The 19,869-nt window shown below is 46.0% G+C and overlaps 1 protein-coding gene across 1 annotated transcript in view; it reads right to left on the bottom strand.

Moving 5' to 3' along the window:
- Positions 1–19,663, bottom strand: part of IQCA1 (IQ motif containing with AAA domain 1) — a 168,876-nt gene extending 149,213 nt beyond the window's left edge. Inside the window, exons 1-4 of the mRNA XM_060151211.1 lie at positions 19,364–19,663; positions 10,160–10,484; positions 6,402–6,521; positions 2,401–2,592 (exon numbers count right to left, since the gene is read on the bottom strand). Of these exons, the coding sequence (XP_060007194.1) occupies positions 2,401–2,592; positions 6,402–6,521; positions 10,160–10,484; positions 19,364–19,374 (648 nt within the window). The 5' untranslated portion in view covers positions 19,375–19,663. The remainder of the gene's footprint in view (positions 1–2,400; positions 2,593–6,401; positions 6,522–10,159; positions 10,485–19,363) is intronic.
- Positions 19,664–19,869: the final 206 nt, after the last annotated feature.

The raw sequence follows: 19,869 nt of genomic DNA, 5'->3' as shown, positions 1-19,869 counted from the left end.
ATAAAAAATAAAGAAAACATGGTCATACTGTTTCTCCCATGTAACCTCCACATCCCAAATGATGTAATGATTATGCGGTCAAGGTTGTGCACCTGTGTGTGTTGATGGAGTATTTTTTCTTTTGTGATCACAAGCAAAAATTTTAAAGAAAGTATGAATCACAGAAGTGGCCTAAACCATTGTCTACTTTCCCAGGACCCAACGGTGGACCCTGATGAGGACTCTTGTCCAGGGCCTCCCTATTGAACAAGGGGTACTAGAGGCAGTTCTGTCCACCCAGGGACAAGACAGGACCCACCCTTGTCCCTGGGAGCAACTGGAGGGTCCACTGCTGACCCAGCAACAGCCTCACACCTGTTAGGATGGCTATTATCTAAAAGACAAGAGATAACAAGTGTCAGCGAGGACGTGGAGAAAAAAGGGAACCTTCCCGTACTGTTGGTGGGAATGTAACTGGGTGTATCCACTATGGAAAACAGGATGCAGGTTCCTCAAAAAATTAAAAACAGAACTACCATATGATCCATAAATTCCACTCCTGCGTGTTTATCTGAAGAAAAGGAAAACACTAATTTGAAAAGATACATGTACCCTCATGTTCACTGCAGTATTATTCACAACAGCCAAGATATGGAAACACCCTAAGTGTCTGCTGATGGATGACTGTATCAAGAAAATGTGATGCCCACATACAGTGAAGTATTATTCAGCTACGAAAAGAAGGAAATCCTGCCATCTGCGACAACGTGTATGCATTTCGTGGGCAAGAGAAATAAGTCACAGAGAGAAAGACAAATACTTTATGCTTCACTAACATATGGAATCTAAACATAGCAAATGTATAGAAATAGAGAGTAGCTTTGGTGGCTGCCAGGGGCTGGGTGGAGGAGGGAAATGGGTGAAGGTGGTCAAAGGACACAAACATCCAGTTATAAAATGAATAAATTCTGGGGGTAAAATGTACAGCATGGTGACTATAGTTAACAATACTGTATTTTATACTTGCAAATCGCTAAGAGAGTTGCCCTCAAATGCTGTCACTACAAGAAAAAATGGCAATTATGTGAGGTGATGGACGTGTTAAGTAACCTTACTGTGGCAATCATTTTGAAATACACACAGATATCAAATCACGATGTCCTACTCTTAAAGTTACACAACGTTATATGTCAAATATATCTCAATAAAGCTGGGGAGCAAATAGCCTATAGCTTTTGTTAGTGAGGTTCCTCTACCTGTATTTCTTCAAGAGAAACTTCTAGATTGCGAAGTGAGGGGCTAAATCTAAGGGTGGTACTTCAGAGTTTTAACAGAAAAATGTCCACTGTAACATGGAGGCATATAACACAGTAACACCCAAGAATCGTACAAGTCAAGCTTTAGACTCAGATGCTCATTTAAAACTTTATATCCCATAGAGAACAGACTTCTGGTTGCCAAGGCTTGGGGTGGGGGTGGGGATGGTTTGGGGATGAGCAGATGCAAACTATTATGTATAGAATGGATAAACAGCAAGGTCCTACTGTAGAACACAGGAAACTATATGCAATATCCTGAGATAAGCCATAATGGAAAAGAATATGAAAAAGAATATATATATGTATAACTGAATCACTTTGCTGTACAGCAGAAATTAACACAACATTGCAAATCAACTATACTTCAATAAAATAAATATTGAAAAACCTTATATCCCCACAGAACCTTGAAAGAAAATAGTCTATCTGTCTCTCCCCAGCACCCCCACCACTCCCATTCAAACACAATTAGGGACAAGATTCCTGATCTTCTGGCTCTGTTTTATGTCCTTGTACTTACTTTCTCCCCAACCTAATTCTAACTTGTGTCACGTTGCCATCTTCTGCATTTTCCCATGAGCCGCCTCAGTCACAATTTGAAAAAAGATGGGGTATAACTCGAGGGTGGTCATCTGACAAAGGGAAGGAAACTTCAAGGGCCCCTTCTGAAAGGACCACTTGTGTTCTGGTTATTAGTGGTGGTCACTGGAGCTTCTGCAAACGGCACATGCTTCTGCAAGCTCCCAGGTGTTAACCCGCTCCCTTTCTATAATTACCACATCTGCGTGTAAATGTCTTTTTAAAAATTCAGTGAGGACTTATATAGCAACATTCTTTCCAACAGTTATCGGTGATCTTTAAAAATATTTCAACAAAATGCCTGAGTTTCACACCTATTTATAACAAAATTTAAAAAAACATAACGAAGCTTGCTTAACAGTTTCCCCAGGGTAAGATGATCAGTCCTTCTGGAATTTAGGCCAGTCCTACTAAAGGTAGGATGTGGGGATTTGGAGTTTCAGAGCTCACCCCCGTCCCTGGTCTGCATCTCCAGCTGTGTCAAGGCACCTTGCCCCCGAGTCCAAAAGCGCCCCGTTCACACCTTCTGGATACACAGTGCGGCAGTCCCCACGTCGGCCACTCTCTCGCCCAGTAGCCTGGCTTGCATTGCTCTGAATTCTTGAAGATAGATCTGCTTCATGAACATGGCTCTTAGGCGCCCTTGCCGCGCCCTCTCGGCGACCTGGATTAATTTAACAGCCTCTTCTAGGGGGATAGGCTTTACAGGGTATTTCTGCAAAAACATTTAAGATAAATCAATGTTTAAACATGTTCATGACGTCAGCTGATTCCAGAAACATCACATGCTAACTTCTAACACCACCCTGCTGAGAGTCTCCAAACTGCTGATAGAGAGCATGATAGCCATTCGATAGAATCATTTTTTCCCGTGAATACATATATTTTGATACTATGCCTCATTCACGCCATGGGCCCATACTTAAGGACCCTTAAGCTCTCCTCTACCGTTTTGAACAAAATACTAATTAGCTCCACAAGGTTTTAGGTTGGTAGCAAATTATACGAGGAATGCCAATAAAATGGATTGAAATAAACTTGAAATTGCTGTCACTGTTCATTAACTTAATAGTAGAAATGTACAAATTCAAAACATATCTACTATGAGGATTTGAAATGTGAAATATAGATGAAGTCAAATGCTGACTTTAATATAAATTACAGGATGATCTAGTGAATATGACTAATATTAAAATCACTTTAGGGGTATCTATTTAACTTTATCATATATTAACACATATATGTGGAATCTAGAAAAATGGTATAGATGACCTAATTGGCAGAGCAGAAATAGAGACACAGACACAGAACAAATGTATGGATACCAAGGGGGAAAAGGGGGGGGGGTGGGAGGAATTGGGAGATTGGGGTTGACATATATACACTATTGATACTATACATAAAATAGATAACTAATGAGAACATACTGTATAGCACAAGGAACTCTACTTAATGCTCTGTGGTGACCTAAATGGGAGGGAAGTCCAAAAGGGAGGGGATAGATGTGCATGCGTGGCTGATTCATTTTGCTGTACAGTAGAGGCTAACACAACATTGTAAAGCAACTATACTCCAATAAAAATTAATTAATAAAAAAACCTTTATATGGGAAATGTGTACCAGTACCTGCACACTTGCACTTTAAAACATCTGAATGTGATAGTTACTATCAAGACTGAGAAAATCAGGCTCATGCAATAGGATATTGTCTTTGGAGATCTCAAGTGGGGTGTGTTTTGGCAAGGTCCGGTGAGGCGCGGTGCTGTCTTCTGAGGAGAGGGACAAGAGCAAGGCTGCTGGGGGCATCCTGGGTCCTGCATGAGCTCAGGCGTTGTCCCTGGAAGGAGGGATAAGCTGTGGGCCTGGCCTAGCTTCACCCAAGCCTCCTGCGTGGATAGAGGCAGAAGGGAGAGGCCTTTCGAATTCGAAAAACACTCAATCATGGGCTGAGTCTTTTTCCAGGCCTCAGAGGACAGCAATGGCCACCCCATCAGGGTCCAGGGCAAGACACTGTGGGACCAGGTAGAGGTGCTCCAATTCATCCCCTGGACCAAGTTTCCCAGGACGGTCCGGTCATTTCTCTGTGCAACAGGGGACGGTGCAGAGAAAGGGGCAAGTAGGGGAGAAACGGGACATTTATTGAGGACCTACAGATGCCAGATGCTTTTCACATGCATTCTCATCCAGTTCACAGAGCAAAGGCCAAGACAGGTATTACTGTGACCACTTAAGAAGACCGAGGGTGGAAACAGTAAAATAATTTACGCAAGTTCCCACAGTTAGTCAGGGGTGGGGTCCACTGGAACCGAGACGGCCACGCTCTTTCCACGAAAGCACCCACTGCCCCCAGCATGGGGACACCTAGAGCCTTACGGGAGGAAGCTCTTTCACACAACAATTGCTCAGGGTTTGGTTTTCAGAGGGATCTCACTGCTTCGAATTTGCAGTGAGCCCTCCTTTTCGATAATGCGTTTTGCACGTGAGGGTAAAATGAATATTATGCTGCCATTAAAGCAGCTGATGTATGTAAAAACCCTTAAGCCCAGAGCAGGTGCCCGGCAAACGTTAGTTATTATTGTCTATTTCCTTTAGGTTCCATACCGCCATTCTAAAATAATTTCAGCTTTTAAGGGATACTAGTGAGGGATTTTGTGTCATCTACTCAGTCCGACAAGGATTTTTTGAACATCAGTGAAATATTCTGCATGACCACTATAGCAGTGGGCAGTCATTTTCCCTTATCAAAATTCTTCTTGGGGTATACATTGCATATACCTGCAAGAAATAAGCAGCTTAAGGTGAGAGCGGGGGTCCAGTGAGACACTGAAGGGCATGGGAAGGTCACACAGATGCCTGGGTGTTGCTCAGAAGCCCCATGTTCTGTGGGGCATTAGGCACCCCTGAAGCAGGGCCTGGAGCAGAGATGAACGGCTCGACGTAACAAGGAGAAAGGAGCCACCAGGGCTGGATGCGGAGTGAGGGAGGAGAGAAACCTTCCTGCTGCCGACCCCGCACAAACCGGGAGGGACAGTGGGGAGGAGAAACGGCAGAGAGGAGACTTTGGGTTTGACTGCAGCGTGTGCCGTGGAACCTCCCTTCTCTGTCTTCCCTAGAAGATCTTCCGCGGATTCTGCACTGCTTGTCAACGCTTTGGGCCAGGGCCTCTTTGGGGTGGATTCCTGGGGAGGGAGGGCTCCGTTCTGGTGATGATGCGGTGACAGACGGCACAGACCCAGGAGCCTGTGGTGAAGGAACGGCTGGACAACCCCCAGGCCAGATTCCCAGGAATCCGCTTCAAGGAACGTAGAATGTAGAAGGGGGGCCGGTCGTTTGGAGAAGGGGCACAGGAAGGAGGGGCGGTCGGGAGTGAGGTGGGTCAAGAAAGGTTTCTCCAGGGATGCTGTGCCACCTTGGGCTCTGCAGAATTAGCATCACATTGACAGGGATACAGCGAGGAGACCAAACCCTCGCTGCGGCGAGACGCTGCCTGTGCAAAAGGACAGACAGCTCGGGGCGTGGTGTGTCTGCTGATCCGGCGCATGCACTTCAGGTCCCTCGGCAGGCAGACAGGGCACACGCTTCTCCCTCCCCCCTGCCATCCTGGGTGCACCTGGAATCTTCCTTCACACCATGGCCCAGGCTGGCAGTACCCCACGGGGCCTACCTGTCCCAAGACCACAGGTGTCGGTTTGCCCTGCGCACCCAGGCTGCACGCAGTCTCAGCATAGCTACTAACAGTGCCCCGGCCACTCTGAACTGTCCCTGTGCGGCTCACCTGCCGCCTTAATGCCTGGGCCGTGAAGACCAGCCAGAGGCGGGAGGCACTGCTTTGCCGGCAGTGAGGGGTTGATCAGGTTCATCTGGCAGTGCCCCGTGGAAAGGGCTGCCCACCAGAAGGCTGAACGGAGATGACCACAGAATCCACGAGAAGGCAGTGAGGGTCGGAGCGAAGACAGCTGCGGAAACCGGGAAGGGGGCAGCCGCGCACATACTGGGGATATAGGAGGAATGGGGCCAGGGCACCCACTGGGTTCTGCCCTTGACTTTCCAGGGGAGTCTCTAAGGGTTTCCCCCGCTTTGCCCAGAGACAGTCCATTCGAGGTGATCTAAGTGCCACTCAGCTTGAAGTTACAAGAGGTCAATCGGCATTTTCAGAGAGTGTCATAATTTTTTAGCTCCTAGCTACCTCAGCACTCAGTTATTTTATATGAACAACATTCTGCTTCTGACTGTAGGCTGGGTGACTTTGAGATGAACCAGTAAACTGAGTCAATAATCTACTCAGTCTTAGAGATGCTGATTTAACCAACGAAGTACTATGTTTTGATCTTAAAAAAAGAATGGTTATGACTGGTCAAAAACACACCTAAAGGTTATGCAACTTCTTAGTGACTGAATAACACGGGAGGAAGGGTGCCACGCTCCTCGCATCGAAAACGGTCTTCTTGTTTGTCGCACAATTAGGAACAGCAGAAAAGGAGGTTTTACAGATTATGGAATAGTTTGTTAAAATGATATACAAACCTCTTCAGTTATGCCTAATCCACTGTCGGCTAATAGTTGAGCAAGGATTTTCTCTCTTCCTTTTATTACTTCCAACCTCTCCTTCAGAAAATACTTCGGTATGGGGATATCTAACTGTTGCTAGAGAAGAGAAAGCAGAAGAGCATTTTGGTCATGATTCCAGGACTCAAATCCATTTAAAATATACAGTTAGGACAAGGGCATCAGAGACTCGCTTTACTTCCCATCCTCACTTAAGAGGTGATGAAGCCAGTGGTGTGAAGACAGTTCCTTCCCGCTAAGGAGACATAAATGAAGTCAAAAGGAGAAAGTGTAACCATAGCCCATTTTGATCATTACTGTAAAATTCCAGTAATTCGTATCGATTAGGCCTCAATTAACCAATGACAGCTTAACAAATTTTCTTTAAAGAAATATAATATTATCTGAGCTTACCTAAAATAATAATGCAAATTAGGATAGCATAGAATTGAGCTATAGAGATCTTTGAATTAAACCTAATAATTTATCATTAGCACCACTGACCATGTGTACGTGAACAGTCACAATTAAAAAAAATAATTTGGTTTTATTTTGACCTAAATTACCCCGTTACAAAAATCATTTACAAAATTAATTTGCTTTATTAGGAAACTTGTTTTTATACACTAATATAAACTTCTGCTCTTCATTTGTGTACAGATATTTCAAATTAGTGGAGGTCAAATGAATGTTTACTATTCCAAGGTCAATAATCAAGATTGTAGAAGTGTTATTCAAGGATATGGTTGGGCTTTTGGCCCTAGTATCTAGACACACTGTCCTAGATACTCTATGAGAACACTCATGGCTGCCTTCTGGTAGACCAGTTGACTGGGGGGAAGCTAAGTTCTGGTCATCAGCTCTGCCTTTTCCCATTCTGGTGTGACTCCCCACATCTCCCCAGTCCAGAGAATTCTGAATAGGCCTTCCCTTGAAAAAGCATTTTAGCATACAGGACTGTCTCTTTAGGACCTGGTGGAATAGCACACCCAGGACTTCCAGGAAGTGGCAGCACTTTTTGAAAACCAAAACTTTCCACGGCTAACGGAGTGTTTGGGGTGAACTAAGACTGAGCTTCTAGGGTCCAGTGGGTGAGTGTGGACAGTCAGTGGAGAATGATGACACTTGTATCTAATGTTGTGATTTTTGTTTATTAATAAGCATGTTCAAGTGTTGTGCTTTTCTAAATTTTAAGACGAAACTTTGCTGACGTGGCTCTGTCTGGTCTATGTAGGACCAATAAAGTTACAGTTACGATTTTGAAGGTGAGGAAACAGAGCACTTGAGAATGCAAGAGAGGGGAACGTAGGTATCCCTTGCTTCAGGCTTGCTGCTGCATCCCATCCGTGAGATATATATATATATATATATATATATATATATATATATTTTTTTTTTTTTTTTTTTTTTTTTTTTGCGGTACGCTGGCCTCTCACTGTTGTGGCCTCTCCCGCTGCAGAGCACAGGCTCCGGACGCGCAGGCTCAGCGGCCATGGCTCATGGGCCCAGCTGCTCCGCAGCATGTGGGATCTTCCCAGACCAGGGCACGAACTCTCGTTCCCTGCATCGGCAGGCGGACTCCCAACCACTGTGCCACCAGGGAAGCCCCCATCTGTGATATATTTTATGCCCATCACAGATGCCTTGGGGTTTCCATTCTCCATGGGGTGGCGTCAAAGTAAATTTGTTGGAACGGGAATCTCTCTCTTCTCTACGTGTTTCTCTATGTTATGGGGACCTAAAGAAACAGTCTTCTGGCTAGTTTAGCCAAAGGGGACATTGGTGGAAGGATCTGGGGCCTCTTGGGACAAGGGCAGGAACAAAGCTGGGTGTCTGCCAGCATCAGGGATGTGTCCAGGGGAGACGATGCCTTCAGGAACTTGTCATTGCCTTCTACTCCTATTGGATCCTGCTTTGTTCTCCTCTCTCTCTATCCTCTCGCTCTTTCTCTCTGAAGCTTCTTTCTTTGGAGTATCTGGTGAACAAAGGCTCCAACTACTTACAAGTTTGGGAGACTACAGTTCAGAACTGGAGACAGAAAGTAGTCTCTCTCTGTCCCAGTTTCAGAATTTCTCAAGGAAGGACCGGCTGGTGCAGCCACCAAGGTCTCCATCCCTGAGCCACGGTCAGGGGTGGTCATGTTGTAAGACTATCTGCGTGCTGGCCCAACAAAACACAGAGGAGCTATGGGTGATAGCCACAGAGGCCTAGCCACAGAGGATGCTGGTTGGTCAAACTTTCACCCTGAAATGCAGAACTGGGCCACACAGGTATCCCCAGAGGCTGGTCCATGTGTGTCTCCCTGGCAAGGGCACTGTTCCTGGAGCCTGTGCTGAGGTAGCGTGATGCACCCCCAAGGCACCTGGAGCTCAGTGTCATTGTACGGCTCCATCAACACCCTCCAGGGCTGGCAGAACATGTAGTTCATCGTCTCCTATCAGGAAGGCTGCCTGGGTGATGTCACTCAGTCATCATCCTTCTCAATGGTCATGGCCTTCAAGAAGATGAACCAGCCAGTGCAGAGATGCTGAGACAGGATGAAAAGCAGGGAAAAAACTGAAGGAGCCCACCATTTAAATTTCATAAACTGCTTATTCCTTAAATTTAGGAGTATTACTTAATATTCTTGGAATTAAATTAATAAATTGAATATTACCTCATTAATTAAATTTATTATTATGACTTAATGACTATGTATTTCATGTTTGTCCTGAGTTGTTCTTGATATTTTCACACTGGGGGTGGGTAAAGAACTCCTGATGTAAAAAATCTAGTGCTTTAACCCATGCTCTTATACATGAATGCAACAAACACGAACATTTTGAGATGATCTTCAACATCTTCACTCATTCCCGGTATTCTCTTTAGTCCATTCTGATTCAATGCAGTAATAATGCTAGGAAAGTTTATCCCAGAGAGGGACATCCTTTTATAGAAGCCTGAATATTTTCAAAAGGAAGAAATATTAAACACCGTGTGGAAAACTAAACGCTTTCTCTTCCTAATTTTATTTTAGGGAAACGATCTTTTCAAAATGAAGACTGAACTCATATGACTCCTCACACTGAAACGGGGTGTTCACCAGCCCCTAGAGACCCAGCCAGAAGAGACCCCGGGCCTCAGGCAGTGGTCGTAAGGGCAGCTGCAGGACAGAATGCTCACAGGTAGGCACTGTGGTTACAGGTGCCGGCAGGGAGTGCTCAGGGCATCAGAGAGAAGGGGAGGGAGCCCTTCTTTGGTGTCGGAGGCTCAAAGGCCCATTGCCATACACCTCCTGAGTCACCATTGACCCAAAGCAAAGGAGGAGATGCATCCTCCTGGGAATTTGGAACCAACAGGCTGCTCATCGAGAAGATGATGGGAAGCAAAGGCCAGAGAGAGATTTCCTTTGGAAACAGAAGTAGGGGCATGGCTATTGGAAATTGGGAGGATGTTTGGGAAAGGCTCGTCCTACTCCATTCCAACCTACCTGGGCAGACACCACGGTGACAGGTAAGCCCACAACAGCGGTGTCCAGCAGACCCCAGGACCGTGCAAAGATCTGTCTGCGCCAAAAACTGGGCAAACCCAATCCTTGTCCACGGCAGTATAGTTTCACTGAAGGGCTGTGCTTCGACTCTCAATACAACATGCAACTAATAAATGCGACTAGAAAGTCTGCAGAGCATTGGTTACAGGCCTATATATCTTATTTATAAGAAGAAGAAACCAATAGGAAAAACACCCTGAGTACTTACGGGAACCAACTTTAGATCCTGTAAGATATCATCCAAGTAATGAAACTCGGTTAATTCCAATTCAACCATCTCATTCTTCAGCTCCAGGATGCGACCCATCACCCCATCCAGGAGTTTTCGGATCAGTATGCGTTTCTGTGGATGGACCATCTGGTCATAGATGTTCTCCAGGTTTCTAAAGACCTGCACATATTTTATGTAGAAGGTGGCTAACATCTGGAAGATGAAAACTTGATTTCTTTGTGGTTCTGTCATCTTCTCAGATTCTTTATCAAGCAAAGAACTGAGGGCTTCCTGGGTCTGATGCCACATCTTATTATACATGCTGAGGGACGACAGGGTCAACAATACAAGAAGAAACAATTACTCTGCAAGGCATACATATTGGGCATCTGGTATAACAAAATGTAACACACCGTAAATGTGCGCTAAGGACACTGCGCACGGTTGCAAGGCTCTTTGGACCCCTTATGTCCTGTTTTGTTATGCGTGTGATTTTTGGATATGACCACGGCTATTATCATCAAATAAATAGTTTAAAAAGCCTTTTGCCTAAATGATATAAAGTGATTCCTCACTATACCGGTAAAGCCAGTATTATTATACCCATTTAAAAGATGAGGAAGTTGATAACCAGAATAGTTACCTGATCTGTCCCTATACATAGCTGGTGGAGTACGAATTGGAACAAATACTTTGGAAAATACCTTGTAAAGTTGAACATGGGCATAACTACGAATGAACAATTATACCCTGGAGAGACTTGTAAATCTGCATTAAGAATGATCACAGTAGCGTTTCCTGATAAAAGCAAAGACCTGGAGACATCCCAAACGTCCATCGATAAGAGAATGGATAAATAAATTGTAGTATAGTCACCAACAGACAAACACACAGCAGTGAGAAATGAACGACGTACAGCTCTAAGCAACACCTACGAACCTCGGAACCATAACACTGACCGTAGGAAGTAAGGTGCAGACTGTGGCTGGGGAGGCCGGCTCCCCGCTCTTGTTTGAGCCGCTCAGTGGAGGGTGCAGCCGGGAGCCCGGGGAGTGGGAGAGTGAGATAGGGATATATCCTCTCTTGCGGCCCCCCAGTGAGTCAACAAACGATCCTCCTCCTAGCAAAGCCTTAGGGTGGTGACAGCCCTGCCACCCCCAGGACACCACCCCATCCCTTGTTGGTTTCCCGAGATTCAGCTCACAGCTTTGGCACCGGTCCCTTTCTTAGCCACCCTGCTGAGCATGCCCTCTTTCCTGCTGGGACTCTGACCAATACACTCATGGCAGAGACTTTTATTTTCTTTCAAAATTTGGCTGATTTTTGGCTCCTATTTTATATCCAAGACCCAGTTCTGAAAAGCTAACCGGAAGTTCATTGTGTCTGGGAAGGGGCTTCTTAACCAGTGGGCTTAACCGGGGGTGATGGGGTGGGTAGGATCCTGGCCATCTCCCTGGGTTGAGGGCGAAACCCGCCAATGCCCATCTCTGTCTGTAAGGTCTTCCCAGGATGCGCTGGCGAGGGCGGCTCCAACCTCCAGCCTGAGAAGCAAGCGGGTCCAGGGGGCTGCGGGCTCTCACTGCCTTCCTGCTGTCAGCCCGGCCTCCCGTTCCCATGCCCACCTGTGTCCTGCATCCTGTGTCCAGGCTGCTGCACCGGCCTCTTCCACCAGGATGGGAGCAGCTTAGCACTGCTCTCTGCTGATCTCCAACCAGTGCCCCCCACCTCTGAAAGACCTTCCCAGGGTTCTGCTGGCCTGCAGGCCATGCTCTCTACCCCACCTCTCCCCTCTCATCCAAGCCTGCTTTCCCTCTTACATTTTCCTGATGTCTCTTGTCAAATGCTCAAATGTTCTCTTGGCCCTCGTGTGTTTACAGCCTTTTAAATCCCTTACCGCCATTTCGGAGGCCATTTGGAGATAAATATGCTGGTCAATCCACCTTGTTTCACTGGGGATCCCTCATCTCCTTCCCGAGGTCATTCCCAGGCATTCCCTCTGGCCCTCTGCTCCACTATCTTCCCTTCCTCAAGCATGCTCCCCACTTTCCCGTGGGTAAGAAAGTGTGAACATCTTGCGCTGAAACTGACCACCTGCCATGTTCCATGCTGCGTGTCATCCTCGAAGCACCCCTGGGGAAGCCTCCCGCCGCTCCACTGGAGTGGGAGGGAGGTGATGCCCCTCAGAGGCGGGGTCAGCGTCTGAACCCCGGTCTACACGATTCTGAGCTGAAACCACGATTCACACCACACTGCCACCTCCACCTCTCCCCAAAATAAAAGAGCCCCTGCCACCGCCCTGAGACACACAGCCAGAATGTGTGCCACGACGACGAGTAAGAAATAAGAGACTTCTGTGCCCACTTTCCCGGCTGCTACCGAGACAGTATCTTTCCACGTGCTACTGGTCACCTGCAATTTCTCTTCCTTCAATTGTTCACCCATTTGTTTTACCTGTTTTTATGTGGGATTGTTTTTCTGCTAAACTGTGGGGCTTCTTTATGTGTTCTGAGTCTATGTGTTCCACAGCTTGCCTTCTGGCTGAAAAGCTGTTTCCCACTACGACCCAGAATGGGCTGCGGCCCCTCCCTCTGCCTCTGACCCAGCTGGGAAGGGCGGTCCTGCCCAGGATTCCATGGGAGTCCAGCTCCAGTCCTCCTGGAGGGTCTGATCCCAGGCCTTTCAGGAGCTGAAATCCCAGAGTGCACTGCCCACCCACTAGGCCTCCTGGTCTGGCCTGCTCACTGCCCTGGGTTTCCACTCTGCTCCTGGCGCAGAGATTTTCAACTTGGATTAAAAAAACAAACAAACAGGTTTTTTATTTTCAATTTTAAATATTTTAGTTTTATTTTATAATTTAATATTATACTATTAAATATACGCTAATATATATAGATATATAAATATATATATTAAATATATATAATAAAAATAAAAATGTATAAATATAAACTAATATACTAATATTAGTATATTATAAATATAAATTTAAAATATAAATAAAAATATTAAAAAATAAGTTTTAGATAAAAAATGAAAATAATCCTTAAAAATATTTTTCTTTTTTTATAATTTGATTTTTGTTTTATTGATCAAAATTCCAAATTAAAAATAAAAATAATTAACATTTACTAAGTAGATGTCATACACTAGGTTATTTAAATATGGAAAGCCACTTAGCTATACTCTGAACATTTTTCAAAATTAAGTACTGTGTTGTCACTTCATTTTTTGGGCTAGACTCTACTGAGCTAGCTCTGCTCTCTAAATAAATCACCTTAAATTCAAAAGAAACATTTCCTTTGTTAATTCTGAGTACTTGGAATAATTTAAGAACAAGGCAACATCCTTAATTTTAGAGAAAGATAAATATGGAAATCATAGTATTAACAAAACCTCAGTTCGCTGAACTTTTGTTTAATTTCTAAACCTACTGACATGTTAGTGCTCATAAAACAAGAAAGGAACTTAAATCTGTTACTGTTTCTATACTAACTTCTATACTTTAAAAAATTATTTTATTCAAGTATAGTTGATATACAATGTTGTATTAATTTCTGCTGTTTCTATCATTTTTATGTGCTTAGAGCAGAGATGGGAGATTTTTATCTTCCTGGCCAAAAGTGAAAAGCTTCTCTTGATGTGAAAAATCTTTAGGGTTCTGGTGATGATGACGGTTAATAGCTCACATTTACATCATATCAGTCACTGTTCTAAGTACTTTACATATATTAACTCATGTAATTCTCAAAACCCTATGAGGTGGTATTATTATTACTCCAGTTTACTGATGAGGAAACCAAGGCACAGAGAAGTTACTGCCCGAAGTTGTGTGATTTGAACACAGGATTTACACCCAGGCAGCCAGGCTCCAGAGTACAGGCTCTGAACCTTTATTGCCTCTAGTTTGTCAGGACAAATCCCAGGGCAGAGGAGTGCTGGACACCACAAGGAAACCAAGATTTATAGCTAAAAACGAAACTCTTCCTCCCTCCCAGCACCCCACTGAGGCTGGATGCTAAATATTGCCCCTGGCACTCCATCCCTCGGTTCAAGTACCAGATTCTCCAAACTTGGCAATATTTTAAAAATACTGCTAGTGAAAGAGCACTCTGATAGACAACTTCATTATAACAGAGAAAAGTTACTACCGAAAGTTAGAATTCCAGGGCTTCCCTGGTGGCGCAGTGGCTGAGTCCGCCTGCCGATGCAGGGGACACGGGTTCGTGCCCCGGTCCGGGAGGATCCCACATGCCGCGGAGCGGCTGGGCCCGTGAGCCATGGCCACTGAGCCTGCGCGTCCGGAGCCTGTGCTCCACAACGGAAGAGGCCACAACAGTGAGAGGCCCGCGTACCGCAAAAAAAAAAAAAAAAAAGTTAGAATTCTACTTAGCCCAGGACCTCTCACTCGTTGCATGATAAATGGGTACAAAGAAGCTGAGCAGGTTCTTAGTTTACCAAAGCCCAGACTTCCAGCATCTGAGAGGGGGCCAGGGACCCAACGCATTCATTGACCTGACAGGTGACGCAGGCCCCACGTGCCACCAGGCTCGACACATGTTCCCATAAAACAGAAAATCCACTCGTTTTGTAGAATAAATAGGGCTCAGGGCCTAGACGTGGCAGGACGACATTACAGAAGAAAATTACAGGCTAATTTTGTTTGGAACTCGGATCTGAAATTCCACTCAGCAAACAAAACACAGCGCCAGATCAAAAGCATTGTTCCCTCTGACCAAGGGGGGGGGGGGTCACCCGGGAAATTCACAAGAGTCAGGAAAGCTGGACGAAATACCGCACAGGACAGTAAAAACTGTGGATTATTTTCACAGATGCCAAGAAGATGCTCAATAAATTTAATTTATGGCATATGCCTGATTAAGAATACTGTCCACACACCCCAAAGAGGCTAATGATGACAACCTCTTCAAAATGCTGAAAGCCAGAGACCATAAATATTTTCAGTAGAGAAACACCAGAAAGCTAAAAAATACAAGTACAAAAAGGATGAAACAGATGGAAAAGGGATCAATACAAAAGATTAAAAAAACTGCTTGTAAATGACACCACTGCAAAATCCAAGGAAATCAGTAAGAAGTCAATTAATACAGCAGAGTTGCAAGACATAGATAAAAGCCCCAAAAACTAAATGCAGAGAAAAAATACGAAAAACAAAACCCCATTCGCAGTGGTGATCAAGAACATTAAACATTCAAGAATACATATGGCTAGAGCCACACAAGACGTAGCTGAAGAAAATTCTGGAATGCTAGCTGCAGAGGACTGGAACAGGCAGAAGGCGGTCTCTGTTCCTGCCTGGAGAGACCAGATAGAAAGAAAGCAGATTCTTGAGACTGACAGGCAGATTTAATATGACCAAGAATTTGGTAATAATATCCAGGAGACTCTGGAAATAAATCTAGTGATAATTTCTATATGTAGGGGTGGAGTTGATAATAAAAGATAGAGGGTATTTATCAGACTTCAAAGCATTTAACGCACCAGCAAGCATTCAGGTGTGTTATGCCACCCATGGAGGCTGCTTCCATAGGGTGCAGGGGGGTGACTTGAATCCCATAAAGACCCACACCAGTCATTAGCGAGGGATCTTGGGAAAAGGAGGCTTCCACCAGGGGAAACAAAAGCCAAATGAATGGATGGGACACACCTAGAATTTAAGACTTTGCTTTGGGGCAGATCCAGCCTGGGGAAGCCTTGTTGACCTAGTGTCGTGCACTCCTGGGCTTCTACCCAGGGTTAAAGAGGCAGGAATCCCTCCAGAGCCAGGGCAGAGCTGACTCCTAACTGGAACCTTTGGCCAAAGACCATCCTGGTGGCTTGATCCTTCCAAGTCCTGACATTTGGGCTGCAGCCTCTTTCTTCCTCACCTGCTGTCTTTCGGAGGACCCTTGTTGGACAGACCAGGCAAGCTTGTTGGTCGATGGGGAGATATTAAGTAGCTGTGTGCACATGCAACCCTGCATCTGCTACCCTCTCCCCTGGAGACTGGCTTCAGCTTTCCAGTTTCCCCGCTGCCTTGCTGCCCCTCCACGTGTGTCCACTGGTTACAACCCTATCGCTCAGCCAGTGCAGCCTCCATGTCCCTCGAAGCCTCAGTCCAGCCTGAGCCCCACCCTGCCTCAAAGCCACGGTCTCAGCATCCTTCTGCTGAGCCAGTGCCCACGAAGATGATCTGAGACACGGAATGTGGCAAGATGATGTTTCAATAGGACCATTATGGAGATGTAACTCACATACCATAAACTCACCCTCTTAAAGTGCACAGTTCAGTGGGTTTTTTTTTTTTAGCATATGCACAGAGTTGTGCAACCTTCACTTTTCTCTGATTTCAGTACATTTTCATCACTCTAAAGAGAAACCCTACACCCGCTAGCAGTCACTCCCTATTTGCCGTTATCCGCCTTCCTCCCAGCCCCTGGCAACCACTCATCTAATTTGTCTCTATTTATTTGCCTATTCTTGACATTTCACATAAGTGGAATCATATAACAGGTGGCCCTTTGTGACTGGATCCTTTCACTCAGTATAACTTTTCCAAAGCCCACTGTGTTGTGGTGTGTATCACTATCTCATTTCTTTTTATTGCCTAATAATGTTCCATTGCATGTATATACCACATTTTGTTTATCTGCTCATCAGTAAATGGACACATGGGGTGTTTCTGCCTTTGGGCTCTTGTAAATGATGCTGCTTTGAGCATTCCAATACACATTTTTGTGTGGACCTATGTTTTTATTTCTCTGGCGTATGGCAAGGTGGTTTTTAAGCTGTAAGTGCTCCAAGCTTAAAATCAGAACCTGTCTCTTGAGGTAGTCGGTCTCAGGAGGGTCACTTAACCTTGTACCTTCACTTCCTCAAGTGGCAAATCTGGATAATGACACCTACCCTGGACACCCCACAGGATTACTGAGGAATGGGATAACAGACGTTAAAGTGTTCTTGAAATTTTAAACGTGCCTTATAAAGAGAAGGTAGTATTTTATCCTTGAGACCACTTAGAATTTTTCTAAAGTACGTGATTGGTTTCAGACTTCAGCACATGACCTAGAAATGTTACAGATATTGAAGTTAGAAGGACTGTGGGCGCAGAAGACTGAATATGACAGTTGAAAAAGACCAGATTGTTATTTCTACAGCTTGGCAGTTTTCCTATAACTGGGGGATGGAGGGTTGATGCATAAGTGGGCGGAGGGGGAAAAAAAGACTTAAATATTCAGACATAAACATGTACTTCGATACAAAATCTTGCAAAATGGGAATTCTCAAGTTATTTTATATATGATAAACCTTCAAATTCTTCCAATACTATCTAGGTGTTTGTACTGTTTCTGGAATATTCCTTGGCATTCTTGCTCTAAGGGAGGCCTGGCTCTCCCCTCAGAACACAGCCTCTCCTGCAGCCGTCCCTCCATCCCAGAGCCCTCGGACCACAGCACGGAGTGGGGCCAGATCCTGGCTCCTAAGCCCACCTCCAGACCATTCTCCCTCCCACCCCCCACACTCCCTGGTTTGCAACCTCATTTCATCAGAGGGTACCACCCTCGGCCCCTCAGCATCACCACCGTCTACCATCTACATCATCTTTCCAGGCCCCACCAGGACGTCTACGCACCGAACAGCATCTTTATCAAACAGCCTCTACCCTGCCTCATCTTCCTGCCATAAACCACCTGAGCTCCTCTCTGTGTCTGCTAGGGCCCGTGCCCCCACTAGCAAGGACGTCACCCCACTTCTCCTTCCTCCTCCCATGTCATCCCGCTTCATTTATACTGGCCATTCCCTTCAGCAAACAAATAGGCTATTGTTTCCTATCTTAAAAAATTCTTTCTCTGGACCCCATTTCCCTTGCCACCAGCTACAGCGAAATGCCTTTAAAAAGCCAGTGCTGTGCTGTCTATGATTTCTCTCCTCTTCCTCTCTCCTACATTCATTCTAGTCCATCTTTCCACTCCATCACCCCCGAAGGTCAAGGTCACCGCTGGACTCCACACTGCTAAATCCATGGTCAATTCTCAGCTCTCGTCGGGCTTGCCTTGCAGCATTTGACAGAGTCTGTTACTCCCTCCTCCAAGAAACTCTACTTTTTCTCCTGGCTTCCAAGGCACCACAACCTTGTTTCCTTCTCAATGATCACTCCTTTGGTTCCTTTGCTGGTCTCTCCTCCTCCATCTCTTGCCATTGGATGACCAAGTCTTAGTCCTTGGACCTGTTCTCTCTTCTGTCTACACTCATCCCATGTCTCATAAAGACTGTCTATGCCAACAGCTGTCGAATTTATATTTCATACACAGCCCTCTCATCTGAATTCAACTGTCTACTTGTGTCCACTTGATGTCCAACAGGCACTTCAAACTCAACACGTCCAGAGCTGAACTCCTGATCTCCCCCACCCGCAAAGCCCGGCAAGCCCTTAGCCTCGCTGCTCTTATTTCCTGGCCTGGAAAACAGGGTTACTGAGAGCTGGAATGCAGGTTGGAGCTGCAGTGCCTGGTTGACACAGTGTCCTTGCTGTGTATGAACTACTTAGCTTCTTTGTGCCTAAGTCCTCATCTGTAAGGTGGAAGTAATATTAAAGGTTCTTACACTACAGGGGAGTCATGAGTTACTATAGTCAAGCACTCAGAACTGTACCTGCAGAGTCAGCACTGTAATAGATGTTTGAGGTGACCATTATGGAATAACTGCTGGGCTGGTGCTGTGTAAACGGCACAGTGCTGGGTGAATACTCTTTGGTGCCACTGCCACCTGACTGGCGTTTCTTGGTGAAAAGCAACGTGGTACAGTAAAGCTTCCTCAAGATCTTTCTTAAATATCGGGACCTGGGTGTTTTCACAAAGCACCGTATGTTACTGGGTTAGATTAACAAAAAAGGCAGGCAATGAACTGAACATAGACACTGCTTCCTCAAAAATACATCCACAAGGGCTTAGCGGGCATAAGCATTGGGCCTGGAGGAGCTCATCTCTATGTGGGGCAGGGATAGCACCAGGGGAGTGGGCAGGTCTAAGTGTATGGCATTCCCTGTCCACAGAAGCTGATGCTCTCTGCTGAGGTGTATGTTTACTTGCTAAAACTGCAAAAAGAAGAGGTGGGGGAGGAAAGAAACGGAAAAGAAGCACAGCAGGCTATCTTTTTGTCGGAGAAGCCCACCCCATGGCTATGGCTGGGCGGCCCATCACTTACGCGTTCGACATGCTGGCTACTTTCCCTCTTTCCCTCGCCCGCTGGGAAGCTCTTCTGTTGTCCTCTGAAGGGCGGCTGGCTGCAGGGGTCGGGACACAGCCAGAGGGCGTTGGGGTAAGTTCCTTCTGGAGGGAGGGACTGGGGTTGGGGATATCTTTTCAGTTCGGGAAGGGAAAGGCGATGGGAAGGGAAAGGCGATGGGCAGGGAGGCGCGCAGCCGCCGAGAGTGGGATTCGAGCCTTCTCGTCTAGACCCCCAGGCTCCGGAACCTTACTGTGGCCCGGCAGTGAGAAGGCGCGAGGCGGAACCTAGCTACGGACGCTACGCCTGAGCAGCGCGGGTCCGCTCCGCCGGCGCGCTCCCGCCCCCTTCGCGCTAGGCGCCTGCGCCGCCTCCTGCTGTTTCCCTGGCAACCGCGCCTGCCGAAGGCCGGCGATCCTCGCAGGAACCACGCGTAGTACCCGCCTCCCGGAGGACCCGCCCAGCGTTCCGCGGGATTGGCCGCG

The sequence above is a fragment of the Lagenorhynchus albirostris genome, chromosome 6 (genome assembly GCF_949774975.1).
Source record: "Lagenorhynchus albirostris chromosome 6, mLagAlb1.1, whole genome shotgun sequence".
In the NCBI taxonomy this organism is placed as follows: Eukaryota; Metazoa; Chordata; class Mammalia; order Artiodactyla; family Delphinidae; genus Lagenorhynchus; species Lagenorhynchus albirostris.
The sequence above is the reverse complement of the archived record's forward strand: the minus strand, read 5'-3'. Positions and strand labels throughout refer to the sequence as shown.